At 40.9% G+C, this 18,143-nt stretch overlaps 1 protein-coding gene and 1 long non-coding RNA gene across 2 annotated transcripts; both read right to left on the bottom strand.

The window, feature by feature from the left end:
* Window positions 1-415: 415 nt before the first annotated feature.
* On the bottom strand, window positions 416-16,196 carry LOC120729642. The gene is made up of 3 exons (XR_005694967.1): window positions 15,158-16,196; window positions 7,505-7,510; window positions 416-1,194 (listed from the first exon to the last, which is right to left on the bottom strand). It is a non-coding gene; the product is annotated as an uncharacterized LOC120729642 (long non-coding RNA).
* LOC120729638 lies at window positions 4,192-6,802 on the bottom strand. Its single transcript, XM_040025383.1, has 2 exons — window positions 4,969-6,802; window positions 4,192-4,548 (listed from the first exon to the last, which is right to left on the bottom strand). Exons 1-2 carry the CDS (start codon window positions 5,975-5,977, stop codon window positions 4,295-4,297), a joined length of 1,263 nt encoding a protein of 420 aa, XP_039881317.1. The 5' UTR covers window positions 5,978-6,802; the 3' UTR covers window positions 4,192-4,294.
* Window positions 16,197-18,143: the final 1,947 nt, after the last annotated feature.

Below are 18,143 nucleotides of genomic sequence, written 5' to 3'. Positions count from 1 at the left end.
GGGCCCGAATAGCCTGGGGGAAGAAGCTCCTCCTCATTCTCTGCTTCCCAGCGCTTCCCAGACCTCAACAGTGAGAAGAGTCCATTGTTGGGATGGGAGAGGTCCATCATAATCTTCCTAGCTTTGGCCTTGCACCGCTTGGTGTAGATGGACAGCAGGTCAGGGAGCTCTGATTGAATGATGCGTTCGGCCGAGCGCACCACTCTTTGAAGATCTCGTCCGTCCTGCTTGGTGCTGTGACAGGACCATGACAGGTCTTGAGTGATGTGGACACCCAGGTATCGGAAACTGTCCACTCTCTCCACTGGCGTGCCACTGATGATGAGGGGCTTGTAATTCCTCGCCTGCTTTGTAGTGAAGTCCACGATCAGCTCCTTAGTCTTGCTGACGTTTAGGAGGAGGTTATTCTCCTGGCACCAGGTCTCCCGGTTCCTAATCTCCTCCAGGTAGGCGGTGCAGCTTCAGGTGGTTTTAATTTTTATTTTTCATGCCACTTAGCTTATAAACCAACACATACTTGATACAATTTAATATCAGGTCCCATCCAGAGTCTCAGTGAAATGTTTCTCATGTATTGTTTCAGTGTAAAGGGGGATAAGAGAAGGGTAGACACTATATTCATTGAGTAGATAAAGTAGGCTGTGCAAAAGTAAGGTGAAATGTAAATCTAGGGAAAGGCAGGGGTCTATGCCCTGAACACAAGGGAGCGTACTGAGCTTTCAAACAGCTGCTGTCAAACAGCAGAAAATGTTTTCTCAGAAATGAAAGCCTCTGTGCTTTAAAATTCACCAACATACTAAAATTAAAAGTTAACGGCCTAGATTAAATTTAGTTCTTTGGAAAAGGGTTAATGGTCTCACTCTGCCCAGGAATGTAGCTGTCCTGGTTTACCTCTGAGCAGGAGCATGCATATTTGTTAACTATGTGAGCATGTCCTGTAGAGTGACCACATGTCAACAGCATTATTATAGTAGGTTACACTGTAGTGGCGTGATATATATCACCAGTACAGAGGTCAGAGGTGGGTGTACCTCACCACTGAACCAGGACTCTTGTGCAGAACACATCTCATAAGTTTAATGAGTGTTCTGTCATTTAGAGCCACAGCAGTTCACACGTCTAAACTCAGCAGCATTCAGATTTTGTGCCGCCTCACAGCGGACAGACTGATGACCTGTCCAGCGTGTACTCTTCCTCTCACCTTATGAAAGTATGAATAACCTCTTTGTGTGTGTGTGTGTAGGTTACAGATTTAAAGATGCTATGATTAGTGTTTATCAGAGACCTGGAGAAACAGGATTATAAGCAAGTACAAGTAAATAGACAGCTCAGGTTGGGTGCTTTGGTGGTCTGAAGTTAGAGAGGCAAAGTTGAGCTTGTTTGTACATGTGCAGAGGAAGGATTGTCAAAGGATGTTGAAGATGGAGCTGCCAGGCAGGAGTAAAAGAAGACAACCTCAGAGGAGGTTTGTGAATGAAGGAGGACAGAGGGTTGGTGTGATGTGGGAGGATGCTAGAGATAGGGTGAGATGGATGAAAAATAGTAATTTGTTGGACAAAAGTCAGATTTATTGAAAGTTTCCTCTGACAAGGGAATTTTTGTACCATGATCATAATTCAACTGACACTATTAGTTTCTATAGCAAACCTTCTACAGCCCGGGAGGAAGTGCAGCTAGGAAACGGTTCACTGAAAGACAAACCACTAACAGCATAATAAAACAAAATGTTGCATTATGATCATTTTATCTCAAAATTCACATCATATCCTTCCAGTCCAAAGTCCAGTCCTTTCTCAGCATTGATCCATGTTTCAGAAATGGCAATAATTCCAAATGGATTTGTCAACTCATTTAGATATTGCTTTATATTGTTGAAGTTGGCATACAGACTGCTGCTATTAAAATGGATTATTGATCATTTGTTTTCCGTGTTGATGGTGTGTTTAAACTGTTCATCGGTGAAGTAGCAGCAGTCATTGCTGATGTTGTAGAAGAAATTATTTTCTGGGTCTATATCCTTTTCTAAGTCTAGAACATTATGGTCTGTGTATCAAAATGTTCTCAGTTCCAGATGATCATAAACAGAATTCCAAAGAGTTATATTGATATTGTTGTCAGATGCAGATTATTAAATTCAGGTCTTTGCATTCTTTTGGAGACGAAGAAAGACTCATGGCTCAAAGTGGTCCAATTCAAAAAATGATCTTTATTTTACATTCCCGGGAATGTGGAGCTGTTAGGCGCTATCATGTACCCACGGTTCTGAAACTACCGTATTTACCGCACTATAAGGCGCACGTAAAATCCTTAAATCTTCACAAAAATCGACAGTGCGCCTTATAATCTGGTGTGCCTTATGTATGAATTTTGGTTTGTGCTTACTGACCTCGAACCGGTTTTATGTGGCACACTATGCTCAAAAATCTGTCAAAAAAAGATTTTTAGTGCCACTTTTTGGAGCATTACGGTTACCGTTGCCAGGAGCCTCGCGGAGTAATACGTACTGTGCTTCAACACAACATTACGGTGTTGTGTGTGTATAACGACTCCAAAATGGCACCCGCGAAGAGACACGCTTACGAAGCTGATTTTAAACTTCGAGCAATTAGTTATGCAGAAGAGAATGGAAATAGAGCAGCTGCCAGACAATTCAGCATTAATGAGTCCATGGTGCGCAAGTGGAGGAAGCAAAAAGATGACCTAAAACAAGTAAAGAAGACCAAAAGGAGTTTCCGAGGGAAAAAGGCGTGATGGCCGCAGTTAGAGGACAAAATTGAACAGTGGGTTATTGAACAGAGAACAGCAGGTAGAAGTGTCTCTACAATCTCTATTCGACTCAAGGCAACAGCGGTAGCACGTGACATGCAGATCAACGACTTTCGAGGGGGACATTCTTGGTGCTTCCGTTTTATGAAAAGGCATAATCTCTCAATCCGCACAAGAACTACTGTCTCACAGCAACTGCCAAACGATTACAAAGAAAAGTTGGCCATTTTCCGCACGTACTGCCAGAATAAGATCACTGAAAGATCCGGCCAGAACACATCACTAACATGGACGAGGTCCCCCTCACCTTTGACATCCCCGTGAACCGTACTGTCGAGAAAACAGGGACCAGTACGGTATCTATACGCACCACAGGGAAGTCATCCTTCACTGTAGTTCTGGGCTGCCAAGCTAATGGCCAGAAACTACCACCCATGGTCATTTTCAAGAGGAAGACTTTGCCAAAAGAAAAGTTTCCGGCCGGCGTCATCGTCAAGGCTAACTCAAAGGGCTGGATGGACGAAGAGAAAATGAGCGAGTGGCTGAGGGAAGTTTATGTCAAGAGACCGGATGGCTTTTTCCACAAATCTCCGTCTCTTTTGATCTACGACTCCATGCGCGCCCATCTCACCGAGGCTGTCAAAACCCAAGTGAAGCAAACTAATTCGGAGCTTGCCGTCATTCCGGGTGGATTAACCAAAGAACTCCAACCACTAGATATTGGTATCAACAGGTCGTTCAAAGTTAAATTACGAGCTGCGTGGGAGCATTGGATGACAGAAGGCGAACACACATTCACCAAGACAGGGAGGCAACGCCGAGCGAGTTACGCCACTATCTGCCAATGGATCGTGGCTGCTTGGGCTAAGGTATCAGTCTCAAGTGTCGTCCGAGCTTTCACGAAGGCTGGAATAATCACTGAACAGCTAAGTAACAGCAACGAGACTGATTCGGATAATGATGAGAGGGATCCGGGCATGCTTGATGCCGAAATTGCCCAGCTGTTTAACTCAGACACTGAAGGTGAAGAGTTTGATGGATTTGTGGAAGTTGAATGAACTGGAAATGTAAGTGTATTGTTCAATATTTGATGTTTAACAGCTTAACAATGTTAATAGTTACTGTGAATGAGTTGGTTAAATTTTAACTCATCCGATTGTTTTATTCTGCTGAATGCACTTTAAACGCCTTTTAATCCGGTGTGAGAGGGATCCGGGCATGCTTGATGCCGAAATTGCCCAGCTGTTTACCGTAACTCGGACACGGAAGGTGAAGAGTTTGAGGGAATTGTGGAAGTTGAATGTACCGTACTGGAAAAAGTGTGTATTTTTCAATATTTAATGTGTTACAGCTTAACAGTGTTAAGAGTTACTGTGAATGAGCTTAATAAAGGTCGAGTTATTTTTTGTTTGTCTTAATGCGTCTTATAATATGATGCGCCTTATGTATGAAAACAGAGCCAGTCTTCAACAGTGCGCCTTATAATCTGGTGAGCCTTATAGTGCGGTAAATACGGTACTATTCATTTTTACAACATGTCTTCTTGTTCAAAGGACTCTTCAGTAACAACAGGGTTATACATGTGTGTCAGAAAAATGCCGGTGGCTGTTCGCGAAGCCACTCTCTCAATTAATGCTTTAAAACATGGAATAATACAGCAAACAATAATAGCCAACATTAACACAACGCTACAGAGGATAGCTATTAATGTCTGAACTAATTTTGACCATCCTCCAAACATATTGTCAAACCATGTATCAGCTTCAGACCAGGAATTACCAACTCTGCCTCCTGACATCTGACCCACGTTAAACTCATGGACTGAACTGTTTACAACTTGCATAGTTCCCATTTCTGTATAGCTGTATATCTCAGATTCTGTAAAGTTATTTATTTCATATTCTGTATAGTTTTTCATATTTATATCCTGTTCATAGCCTGTACATAGCTTGTACTCACTACAGCCTGTACATACTTATAGTTATAGAATATTCACAACATACTTCATACCGTGTACATTATAACATACCATAATAGACCCATTTCTGTAATATACTCACATATCTATATTATTGCTAATATATATTGTAATATATCTATATCACTAAAGCACTTCTGGATGGATGCAAACTGCATTTCGTTGCCCTGTACCTGTGTATGTGCAATGACAATAAAGTTGAATTCTATTCTATTCTATTCTAATTGGGGGACCTAAACGTGACTTTTCAGCGCGTGTGGATCGCTTTGAATGGTGTACATTCTTGCTTTGGGTTCTCCATTGGTTGCACATGTCGGTACCGTTTACGTCAGGTGAGTGGCCTTTTGGGCAGTAGGGGTTGCATGGGTTATCATTACATGCTGCATTTAAACACACTAGTGCGATCGATAAAAACACTGTGAAAACAAAAAGAAAGCATAAGGTTACACATGTCATTAGTTTACATTCTTCTGAGCAGGCACATTTTGGTCTGTGCCGGTGACTCCTTGTCCTTTCGCGGACAGTGTAGGTGTTGTCTGCAATGTCTAGATACTCGTCTGGTATCTCAAGTTCAGGCATTGTTTGTGTTGTGGTTGATACTTTACGTGAGTGATTTGGATTTGCTATGAGGGGGAACAGGCCATAAGGGCCAGGTGGGTCTGGAACTCCTCCCATGTCCCTATTGTAAGGATCTGTCCCTATTTCTTCTTGCTCTTTGTGTGTGGGGACGTCGCGAGACATTAAATTCAATTGGTGTCTGGCTGAGGCATATGGGCCTTGTGGTGGTAGGAACGGATTTGTTGGGGGGTTTTTTGTGGTTGTGGGTGCCTCTGGGGCTGAGGGTTCTGGCTGATATGGTGGTGGTTGTGAACAGGCCACCTGTGGAACTGGTGGTTTATTACTGGCCTGAGATGCAAGTTGCTGTCTAGACTGTTTCTGCTTTCTATTTTCAGCACGCCTTTGTTCTTCCTTTTTCCACGGCTGAAAAAAGTTCATGTACTCAGTCATGAGTTTTGTTTTTGTCTTGCCTGGCTTATGTTTATCGACCTCTTCCTTTAAACATTTTTCTAAATGTTTTATTGGTTCTGAACTACATTTCCCTTCCCAGGCTGGACAATTTAGCTTTTTAGGATTTCTCCAACGATTTGCGCTTATTAATCCTGCGCCTGGACATTTTTTCTCTAACCTCTGTTCATCAGCTGTTAGGTCAGGCTTTGTTTGTTTATTACCCATTTTAATTTATTAAATTATTCACAGAACTGTGAAACTGTCTCTGGCACGAGAGTCGAGAGAGGTTACTAAGACGCCCTTCGACCCCTGTCCTATTGTCAGGGGCGGTCTCAGTTTTATGTGATGAAACACAACCTTTTCTCTCTCACCAGTACGTAAGTTATCACAGGAAAAACAGTGAGAATGGTGTAGGGTCCTAAAGTCCCTTTAAAAATCACTCATTCTCTCAATACATTTATTCAAACAGTTCGCGCAATTTCTATCCTATGTTAGTTGACACTTTCCGTACACTTATTTACCTTCTAGTAAATTTAGACTTCCAGCTTTTTTTAACTGCGAAACGAGTGTCTATTACACTGCCAGTTTCGTCTTACAAGCGACTCTTAAAACTGCCAGTCCCCGTAGGACGAGTTTTCTTGGAACAGTGTCACCCTAAACACCGATAATTTTACGCAAAAGTGTTTTTGAGTGTTAATATTCACCTGTATTTTCGTAGACAAATCGCCGGTCAGAATGTCCTTCTCGTTCCCCAGGACCGTGGACCTCTTACTAAGAACGTTGGCCAACCTCGAATTTACGTTGTTGGTCTTTACTCCTCCATGTCGACAGACTTCAACGCGGGCCCTCCACGATCTCAGGAAACGACAAGGTCACTCTGTTGGAGCATGAAAATCGGTTAAAATCACTCAATTATTCAATCTCTCCGGCTCGGAGGACCAATTAAATGTCCGTGGTTAACTTTATTTATTAACAAGACATTATTCAGGTGAAATAATGACACTCAGACAAGTTCTGTTAAAATAGCAACGTGCACGGGTGAGCGGCTCTAGGAGACACTCACACCGAGTGCAGGCGATAGCTCTTTATTTATAAGACACATCGCGTATGCAAATACCTTCATATTCCTTTAATACATGTTCTTGCGAATAACTTCCTGTGACTGAGTGTGTGTACGTGTGTGTGTGGGGTCATATGAGTGTAGTCTAATTTCGGGAACTGCTGTTAGAGATTTAATCTCTTGTGGTTAGGTCGCTGTCTCTGGCCTTCATCAACATACAGAGTTAAAATGTCAGTGTGCACAAAAGTGAAAAAGCACAGCATATTTGTGAAATATATGAACACATCAATATGAGCTTATAGTAAACAGTAGTAAATAAACTTATATATGTTAAAAATCTTATGACAAGATCAAAACTCCAGACATCCAGAGGCCCTCAGAACACAAGAGACCAAGGAAGACCAACAGAGGGGCAGCCGCGCCACTGTCCCAGAAAGAGCTGAGGAGAGTCCCAGATGAGGGCTCATTCAGCAGCCGCGGAGCAGAAGCCAGGGGGAGTTGCAGTGACGCGCGCGTGAGCTCCGCCGGCAGCCAGCTGTGCCTGAGTGACTGAGCCCCAGGCCGAGAGGCCGGGGGCACCCCCACCTCCGAAGTGGCCCGAGCGAGCCCCAGGCTCCAATAAGCGGCCGCCAAGGAGTGAGCCGGTGTGTACCTGGACGCCCATCCCCAGACACAAAGAACCACCAACGCACCGATGTCTGAGGGAGTCCGCCACTGGCAGGGGAAGTGGTGGTGGGGGGAGATAGGCCTCCAAACCTTGGAGGGCCTGAGATGTCCCCAGAGAGGTGGCGTCTGATACCCAACCTGACATATAGACACAGACATACAGGCACACACAGATACAAACATCCATTCCCACCCTCATGCTCTCATATGCACTTACTCCACACTCAACCAACGTGGAGACAGACATAAAGAGACGCTGTACACACGATCACACTCCCCAAGCGTACTCTACGAACCGGGTCTAGGTACCCTTGCCCCTGGAGGGGGGAACTGCACCCAGACCCAGGTGGTGTTACCCTTTTCCCTGCGGTGGGGAGAGGCAGACCGCAGGGAGGCCCCACACTCCAGACCGCAGTCGGACGGCCAACTCCTCCAACCGTTGACCTCCCTCGGATTTTATTACCGCTAATCATTTATTTAAGCTCAGTTTTTAAAACCTTATGATGTAACTACAGCACAGCCCATGCAGCAGTATATGAATGACTAACCTCGTATTGTGGATGGATTATCTCAGTTGTTCTCTTGGCTGAAGTTTGGGCCTTTTACAGCATCCTGCCATGCGATTACATTTGTTCCTGACCACTGAGAACCCTCACGTTAACTTTTATCGAGTGGGGAAAAAAAGTTAGCTTGTTTATATTATGCTAACATAGCTGTGTCGCTAGCGGTCACGTAGCACATCATTATATACCAGCTAGCCAAACTTCAGTAACCCTACAAACGTCACTGCTGTTTAGTTTTCTGTCTTCATTTATGTTGGAAGTGATAAGAAAGCTGTACGTTTTAATTTGTTTCCAAACTGCCGCAGTCAGGACATGCTATATGGTATTTAGATGGAAGCTAGCGAGCTAACTTCCTGCTAACTTCTAACTCCGTTAAATGTCATAAATTCCGTTTTCATGGATGCCTGGATGTTAAACTCAGTTGTTACACCTGGTAGAGCAGAACGCTGATAATTTTATTAAAGATGAAAGACTTAAGACAGTGTTTTAACTCTCAGTAATGCCACAGTGATCATTTGATATATGGACCTGCAGCAGAGTTTAGGCCCAGACACGGCTAGTGACGTCAGACTGAACGATCGGATGGTAATCATCCACAACTATTTTCAGTTGCAGATGATAAACGATTCAGGAAGTTTATTCATGCAGGTCCATATGACAGAGAATATGCATGTTCTTTTTGTTTTCATATTATAATTTATATTTAATTGTGTTGTGGTTTGCAGTGTTTTGTGTTGTTTCACTTTAAATTTGTAAAAGGAAAAAGCTGAAAATTTAAATAGTTAAAAGTTGAAATGTGAGTAGTTGATTTTTGTATTATATGATTTATTTATTGCATTTCATGTGGAGTGAATAAACAAAAGTATATTTACGGTGGCCCCTACAGACAAAGCACATACAAACTTCAAATCACGTACGAACCCTGAAGCACATACAAACCCTGAAGCACGTACAAACTCCAAAACACGTACAAAAGACAACAGAAGTGCTCCAGGATGCAAAAGCATTTGCCAAGAATGTTTTCATTAAGGAGAACAGCAGCATTGCTGCTCAGTTGTCACTTATTGAAAGTGAGAGAAACGAACAAAAGAAAGAGAACGCAGATCTCAAGGAAGCGTTAGAAAGACTTGAGCTCCAAGTGGGAGAAGCTCACCATAAAATAACAAAAAAAGAAGAGATAATAGAAAAACAGAATAGAGAAATAGATCACAAGACTGAACAGATAGTTGAGCTGAAAAAAGAAATATGTACTCTTCAGCGTCGGGTGAGACAGGCTCTGGATGAAAAACAGTCACAGGTGGAATCTCTGGTAGATAAATTGCAGGAACAGGTTAACACCGTTCAAATGATGCACCGTGACTGTCTGGAAAAGGAAGAATATCTCCTTAGACAGAACAGCAGCATTGCTGCTCAGTTGTCACTTATCGAAAGTGAGAGAAACGAACAAAAGAAAGAGAATGCAAAACTCAAGAAACCTTTAGAGACTCTTGAGTACCAAGTGGAAAAAGCTCATATTGAAACAACAACAAAAAATGAGATAATAGAAAAACAGAATAGGGAAATAGTGCAAAACCAGAAACTGATAGTTGAACAGGTACAAGAAATATGCAATCTCCAATGTCATGTGAGACAGGCTCAGGTCGAAAAACAGTCACAGGTGGAATCTCTGGAGGCCAAATTGCAGGAACAGGTGAACACCATTCAGACGATGCACCATGACTTTCTGGGAATGGAAGAATCTCTCCTTGAGCAGAACAGCAGCATTGTTGCCGAGTTGTCTCAGATTGAACGTGAGAGGAACAAGCAAAAGGAAGAGAACGCAGATCTCAAGGACGCTTTAGAGAGACTTGAGCATCTGAAAATAAAATATAATAAATAATAAAAACAAAGATCGATCAAATGGACCGATACGGCAATGCCACGATGATCCATTTGGCAAAGTAAATCCATTGGGTATCCTTGTTGGTCTTCAGACAACAATTCTGATGGCTAAAGAACCAAATGGGACAGGCCAAAAAAAGAAGAAAAAAAAAGAGAGACTTGAGCAGCAATTGGGAGAAGCTCACCATAAAACAATAAAAAAGGAGAGCTTATAGGCTAAAATGCAGGAGCAGGTTAGCACCATTCAGAGGATGTGCCGTTACTTTCACGAAAAAGAAGGATATCTCCTTAAGGAGAACAGCAGCATTGCTGCTGAGATAAACAAGTTAAAAACAGAGAACGCAAATCTCAAGAAACGTTTACAAAATCTTGAGTATCAAGCAAAGTTCACGTTCAATTGAACGTGAGAGAAACAAGCAAAAGGAAGAGAACGCAGATCTCAAGGACGCTTTAGAGAGACTTGAGCATCTGAAAATAAAATATAATAAATAATAAAAACAAAGATCGATCAAATGGACCGATACGGCAATGCCACGATGATCCATTTGGCAAAGTAAATCCATTGGGTATCCTTGTTGGTCTTCAGACAACAATTCTGATGGCTTTTAACAAGATTTTCTGTGTATTTAGCAGGTGAAATTATGTCAGTTGACCTCAGTGTCAGGACGCTCAAGAACCTGAAGCCACTGAAATATGATGTGGGGAAAATGAACACAGAGAGTGATTTTAAGTCTGATTTCAGGCTATGTAAGTATTAATTAAGCCAAGAGTAGGGCAAAACTTTTGTGTCCCTGAAGTTCTAATCGCCACAACATATTGATAGATTAATAAGCAAAACGTTTCTCTGATTAAGATTTTTGGGGTTGTTTTAGTGATGGGTTAATTCTGTCAGTTAGTTTGGGTTGTTTTCTTATTTCAATAGAGCAGGGCTCTAGAATGCGACCAATTGTTCGGGTAAAAAAAAACAACTGCAACCTTCCATGTGGTCAACAACAGACACACATTATGCCCCTATCATGGACTAAACCAATTAGAGATAGTAAGGGGCGGGACCTCTCTGATTGGCCGTGGTCCAGTTGAAAGTGCAGGTGGAAGAGGGAAGTGAGTAGCTTGAATAAAGCATTATCGATTCATTAAATCCTGAATTGACTTTTAAATAGAACTGTGTTTTGCCAGAAACGCCAGATTCTCAGATTAAAGCTCACAAAACTATTTCAACAACCAACAAACAGCAAATGAGAGCAGGTACACGGACTCCACACAAAGACGTAAACACAGAGCGGACTCGACGCATCAGAATCCGCTTTCTCTTTCTCGGCTTTCTCACCCAACGGCCCGTACACGGACACGCCATGTCGGGTCCGCTCTGTGTTTACGTCATTTTGCGCTGATTCTGAGCTGCAGGTTTTGTCTCTCTCCAACCAAAATTCACTGAGCCAGCAGCAAAAGAAGCAGCAAACTGCGCTTCACATTTGCTCAATGTCTTCATGAGTTTTGCCTCTGAGTTTTGCTGTTTTGCTTCCACGACTATTAAAAATTACACTTCATGCACAGCTCTCTGTCTCTCTCTCTGCTGCTTCAAGAACAGTTTTCTGTCTCAAATCTCAATTTTCTGCATTATTCATTCACTTATTACCCAACAGTCTACCGTTGTTTACAGCGCTGTTGGCCGCTGTCTTTTTTTCTTTTTCTTTTTTTCACTTATATGACCTCGGACAAGAAAGCCTATTTTTTTCTGCTGTTCAATACTGAAGAAATTTAAACTTTTTAAAATTATGCAGAACATTGCAGAATATTTTTAAGGTTATCTGCTATAAAAATCCAGGCAGAAAAATCTCCTTCATGTTTTTCTGTTTTATTCTCAGTTACTTTGACACAAAGGCATCTGCTGTGATGTTCCTAATTCTGTTGAAGTCTCACATGTATCAGTACGGCAGGTCCACATGAAAGACAATATGCATGTTCTTTTTGTTTTCATATTATAATTTATATTTAATTGTGTTGTGGTTTGCAGTGTTTTGTGTTGTTTCACTTTAAATTTGTAAAAGGAAAAAGCTGAAAATTTAAATAGTTAAAAGTTGAAATGTGAGTAGTTGATTTTTGTATTATATGATTTATTTATTGCATTTCATGTGGAGTGAATAAACAAAAGTATATTTACGGTGGCCCCTACAGACAAAGCACATACAAACGTCAAATCACGTACGAACCCTGAAGCACGTACAAACTCCAAAACACGTACAAAAGACAACAGAAGTGCTCCAGGATGCTAGGGGCAGTGTTGAACTTTTGTTACCTAGTGGCTACACAAGCCAGCAAGTACCAACAACCGGATTTGGTGTGTGGTAATAACAGGTAAATGAACTTTTTATTTTATTTTGACTATATATGAATGCTTATGTATAAATACACAAACAATACACATATGCTTTCAATTGTGTAATTTAAGTGATCTAGGTAGCTCTGTTTTGGAAGTTCAGAGCTACCTAGATCACTTATGCTAGAAATGTGTTTTGGAGTTTGTACGTGTTTTGTCTCTAGGGGCCACCGCATATATTTATATATAAACATATATAAATAAAACCATTTTTTAAATAATAGTAATTCCTTTTGTGCATAATTTTATATTATTGTTAATAATAAATTAATTAAAGCAACAAAACAACCTGAAGAGCCAGTTCGGAGCCGAAAGAGCCGGAAATCCCATCACTAAAATATATAAAATATAACTATTTATAGAGAGATAGGAATAAAAAGGACACCGTTTAAAGTGGAAGCGCCTCAAGGAGAAGGAGGAGAAAAATAAGAACATTGTTTCTGCCCTGGAGAGCCTGCTGCCTCATCAGAAAACTACTGATTGCTAGTGTCCAATGTTTCCAAATTTAACACAGCTGTGCTGTTTTCAAAAAATAATTTGGACACGCGACTGGAGCGTTTTTGCGACGCAAATCTGCTTCTGGATTTTCGTGGGACCTCCAGTCACGCGTCATTGAAAATGTGACGTCAAACCGCAAAGGATTCTGGGTACGAGGGGCAAGCGCTACTAGTGCACGTAGATGAAAACAGTCACACAGCGATAAAAAGAAACACAAAGAATGACAAGAAGCTGTTGTATTATAAACTGCAATAGCCGGTCGCATGACAGCCACGGGAAGCCGACGGGTAAAGAGATCGGTTTTTATCGAATTACGTCGTAGAAGAGAAATTTTTCAAGCCATGTTTTCGAAGTAACAAAGAGCTGACGGATGGCCTGGACTGCAGACCAAATATAACGTTTCAGAACACTCCGGCTCACATGTTAATCTTACATCAGTGCTGCAACTTGCAGTATTTTATTTTATTAACTGATTCTCACTACAAATTGGGTTTGCCTCTTATTTGTATCTAATTTCATTTTATTTAATAACAGTACAGTACTATTTTTGGTAACCATTTTCCTTGATGTAAATATGTAAAAACTGTATGTTTCAGTTCTGTCTTGTGTACCGTTTGTTCATACATGTGTCTTTCTTGCTGCCGTTACATCCAAATTTCCCCTTGTGGGACATTTAAAGGATTATTCTATTCTATGTCATTTGTTCACAGCCTTTCCCAGTCAGAGCTTTTCTCCATGCTTGTCTTACTGCACATGATGTTATTAGCACAACTACTTTAAAGGTGATAATTTAGGACTTCATCAATAATACAGACAGCAATGTAGTTAAACATCTTACACTTCATTTTTATTAGCAATGAACTTAACCTACATACACATTGTATTTATCACTGCTACTCATTACTATATTGATTTTTTAATATAAATAATTAAGTTTGCTCAAATGTAATTAATACTTTCATTTTTCTAAAAATATCTAAAAACGCAATTGTATGGAAGAAAAATATGTATTTTACAAAATTGTGCTAGATAACATTCTGCAGTATTGCACAAACTCTTTTCAACGACAAATATAAACTATTTTGACCACTTTTTCCCATTTGACTGCATAAAAATGAACATTTACAACACATCTGCTATATCCTGAACATTTAACACATCTACACAGGCATTTGAAGAAGGATCTTGAACTTGCATGGAAGTCACATGAACTGTTAATTTAGACTTCATCATTATGCAATGCATACCCTGCTGCATCTAAGCCCAAACCAGTAACCAGGCAGAATTACAGAACAGTGTCCCTGGTAAATGAAGAGGAATCAAATGGGGTGTGTGTGTGTGTGTGTGTGTATTTGTTTTAATACATGGTGGTGAAGCATCTTTTTTAAGACCCAAAGGGTTACTTTGGATATTTACAAGTCTGCTTTAACTCCAAATGAACAAAATTTAGATATCTAAAAATTTCTAAGAGATCATTGTCATGTTTTTGCGTGACACATGGCACAAAAAAAGAAAGTGGACACAAATGGCCAGCATTAGAGCCCAGAGGGTTAAAGAACATGTTGTCTTGTTCTCTTCCAAGATCTTCCAGACATTTTCGAAAATGTCTGAATGAAAAGCAGTCACAGGTGGAATCTCTGGAGGCTAAAATGCAGGAGCAGGTTAGCACCATTCAGAGGATGTGCCGTGACTTTCAAGAAAAAGAAGAATATCTCCTTAAGGAGAACAGCAGCATTGCTGCTGAGATAAACAAGTTAAAAACAGAGAACGTAAATCTCAAGAAACGTTTACAAAATCTTGAGTATCAAGCAAAGACGACAGGAAGTCTGACACTGCAAATATTTTGGCTGGAAGAAGAAGTCAAAAAGCAGAATTTCAAACTTGTTCATAAACAAGATCTCATAGATGAAATTTATGAACATCTAAAAATGAAAAGAGAGATCATTGAAAATCTTAAGGATGAGCTGAGAAGGGAGGAGGAAGAAAAAGTATTAGCTGCTGTTCACAAGATCACTGGTGAACCTCTGCAGCTGGACAATCTTGCTCCTGAACCTGAAGAGCTTGATTCTCCTGTCTCAGAACAGCCTCCTGACGTGGTTCCGACTAGTGGTTCATGGTGCCAAACGCCTACTTAAAATAGGTTTAGGTGTTGCCGCAGTAGGCCTTATAATACCTGCAGCTTACTGGGGCTTTTCAAAGCTTAACAGGGATTGCACAGGTGGAATCTCTGGAGGCTAAAATGCAGGAACAGGTTAAAACCATTCAGAGGATGCACCGTGACTTTCAGGAAAAGGCAGAATCTCTCCTTGAGCAGAACAGCAGCATTGCTGCTCAGTTGTCTAGGAATAATGGAATAGGACTCCGGTTCTATTTTGTGGGTTTTCTCTCTGAACTGGGGCCATGATTAAGAGGGATGGCCGGGGGCATTCGTATTGTGCCGCTAGAGGTGAAATTCTTGGACCGGCGCAAGATGGACGAAAGCAAAAGCATTTGCCAAGAATGTTTTCATTAAGGAGAACAGCAGCATTGCTGCTCAGTTGTCACTTATTGAAAGTGAGAGAAACGAACAAAAGAAAGAGAACGCAGATCTCAAGGAAGCGTTAGAGAGACTTGAGCACCAAGTGGGAGAAGCTCACCATAAAATAACAAAAAAAGAAGAGATAATAGAAAAACAGAATAGAGAAATAGATCACAAGACTGAACAGATAGTTGAGCTGAAAAAAGAAATATGTACTCTTCAGCGTCGGGTGAGACAGGCTCTGGATGAAAAACAGTCACAGGTGGAATCTCTGGTAGATAAATTGCAGGAACAGGTTAACACCGTTCAAATGATGCACCGTGACTGTCTGGAAAAGGAAGAATATCTCCTTAGACAGAACAGCAGCATTGCTGCTCAGTTGTCACTTATCGAAAGTGAGAGAAACGAACAAAAGAAAGAGAATGCAAAACTCAAGAAACCTTTAGAGACTCTTGAGTACCAAGTGGAAAAAGCTCATATTGAAACAACAACAAAAAATGAGATAATAGAAAAACAGAATAGGGAAATAGTGCAAAACCAGAAACTGATAGTTGAACAGGTACAAGAAATATGCAATCTCCAATGTCATGTGAGACAGGCTCAGGTCGAAAAACAGTCACAGGTGGAATCTCTGGAGGCCAAATTGCAGGAACAGGTGAACACCATTCAGACGATGCACCATGACTTTCTGGGAATGGAAGAATCTCTCCTTGAGCAGAACAGCAGCATTGTTGCCGAGTTGTCTCAGATTGAACGTGAGAGGAACAAGCAAAAGGAAGAGAACGCAGATCTCAAGGACGCTTTAGAGAGACTTGAGCATCTGAAAATAAAATATAATAAATAATAAAAACAAAGATCGATCAAATGGACCGATACGGCAATGCCACGATGATCCATTTGGCAAAGTAAATCCATTGGGTATCCTTGTTGGTCTTCAGACAACAATTCTGATGGCTAAAGAACCAAATGGGACAGGCCAAAAAAAGAAGAAAAAAAAAGAGAGACTTGAGCAGCAATTGGGAGAAGCTCACCATAAAACAATAAAAAAGGAGAGCTTATAGGCTAAAATGCAGGAGCAGGTTAGCACCATTCAGAGGATGTGCCGTTACTTTCACGAAAAAGAAGGATATCTCCTTAAGGAGAACAGCAGCATTGCTGCTGAGATAAACAAGTTAAAAACAGAGAACGCAAATCTCAAGAAACGTTTACAAAATCTTGAGTATCAAGCAAAGTTCACGTTCAATTGAACGTGAGAGAAACAAGCAAAAGGAAGAGAACGCAGATCTCAAGGACGCTTTAGAGAGACTTGAGCATCTGAAAATAAAATATAATAAATAATAAAAACAAAGATCGATCAAATGGACCGATACGGCAATGCCACGATGATCCATTTGGCAAAGTAAATCCATTGGGTATCCTTGTTGGTCTTCAGACAACAATTCTGATGGCTTTTAACAAGATTTTCTGTGTATTTAGCAGGTGAAATTATGTCAGTTGACCTCAGTGTCAGGACGCTCAAGAACCTGAAGCCACTGAAATATGATGTGGGGAAAATGAACACAGAGAGTGATTTTAAGTCTGATTTCAGGCTATGTAAGTATTAATTAAGCCAAGAGTAGGGCAAAACTTTTGTGTCCCTGAAGTTCTAATCGCCACAACATATTGATAGATTAATAAGCAAAACGTTTCTCTGATTAAGATTTTTGGGGTTGTTTTAGTGATGGGTTAATTCTGTCAGTTAGTTTGGGTTGTTTTCTTATTTCAATAGAGCAGGGCTCTAGAATGCGACCAATTGTTCGGGTAAAAAAAAACAACTGCAACCTTCCATGTGGTCAACAACAGACACACATTATGCCCCTATCATGGACTAAACCAATTAGAGATAGTAAGGGGCGGGACCTCTCTGATTGGCCGTGGTCCAGTTGAAAGTGCAGGTGGAAGAGGGAAGTGAGTAGCTTGAATAAAGCATTATCGATTCATTAAATCCTGAATTGACTTTTAAATAGAACTGTGTTTTGCCAGAAACGCCAGATTCTCAGATTAAAGCTCACAAAACTATTTCAACAACCAACAAACAGCAAATGAGAGCAGGTACACGGACTCCACACAAAGACGTAAACACAGAGCGGACTCGACGCATCAGAATCCGCTTTCTCTTTCTCGGCTTTCTCACCCAACGGCCCGTACACGGACACGCCATGTCGGGTCCGCTCTGTGTTTACGTCATTTTGCGCTGATTCTGAGCTGCAGGTTTTGTCTCTCTCCAACCAAAATTCACTGAGCCAGCAGCAAAAGAAGCAGCAAACTGCGCTTCACATTTGCTCAATGTCTTCATGAGTTTTGCCTCTGAGTTTTGCTGTTTTGCTTCCACGACTATTAAAAATTACACTTCATGCACAGCTCTCTGTCTCTCTCTCTGCTGCTTCAAGAACAGTTTTCTGTCTCAAATCTCAATTTTCTGCATTATTCATTCACTTATTACCCAACAGTCTACCGTTGTTTACAGCGCTGTTGGCCGCTGTCTTTTTTTCTTTTTCTTTTTTTCACTTATATGACCTCGGACAAGAAAGCCTATTTTTTTCTGCTGTTCAATACTGAAGAAATTTAAACTTTTTAAAATTATGCAGAACATTGCAGAATATTTTTAAGGTTATCTGCTATAAAAATCCAGGCAGAAAAATCTCCTTCATGTTTTTCTGTTTTATTCTCAGTTACTTTGACACAAAGGCATCTGCTGTGATGTTCCTAATTCTGTTGAAGTCTCACATGTATCAGTACGGCAGGTCCACATGAAAGACAATATGCATGTTCTTTTTGTTTTCATATTA

This window comes from Simochromis diagramma, unplaced genomic scaffold (genome assembly GCF_900408965.1).
Source record: "Simochromis diagramma unplaced genomic scaffold, fSimDia1.1 OVJJ01000293.1, whole genome shotgun sequence".
Classification (NCBI taxonomy): Eukaryota; Metazoa; Chordata; class Actinopteri; order Cichliformes; family Cichlidae; genus Simochromis; species Simochromis diagramma.
The sequence above is the reverse complement of the archived record's forward strand: the minus strand, read 5'-3'. Positions and strand labels throughout refer to the sequence as shown.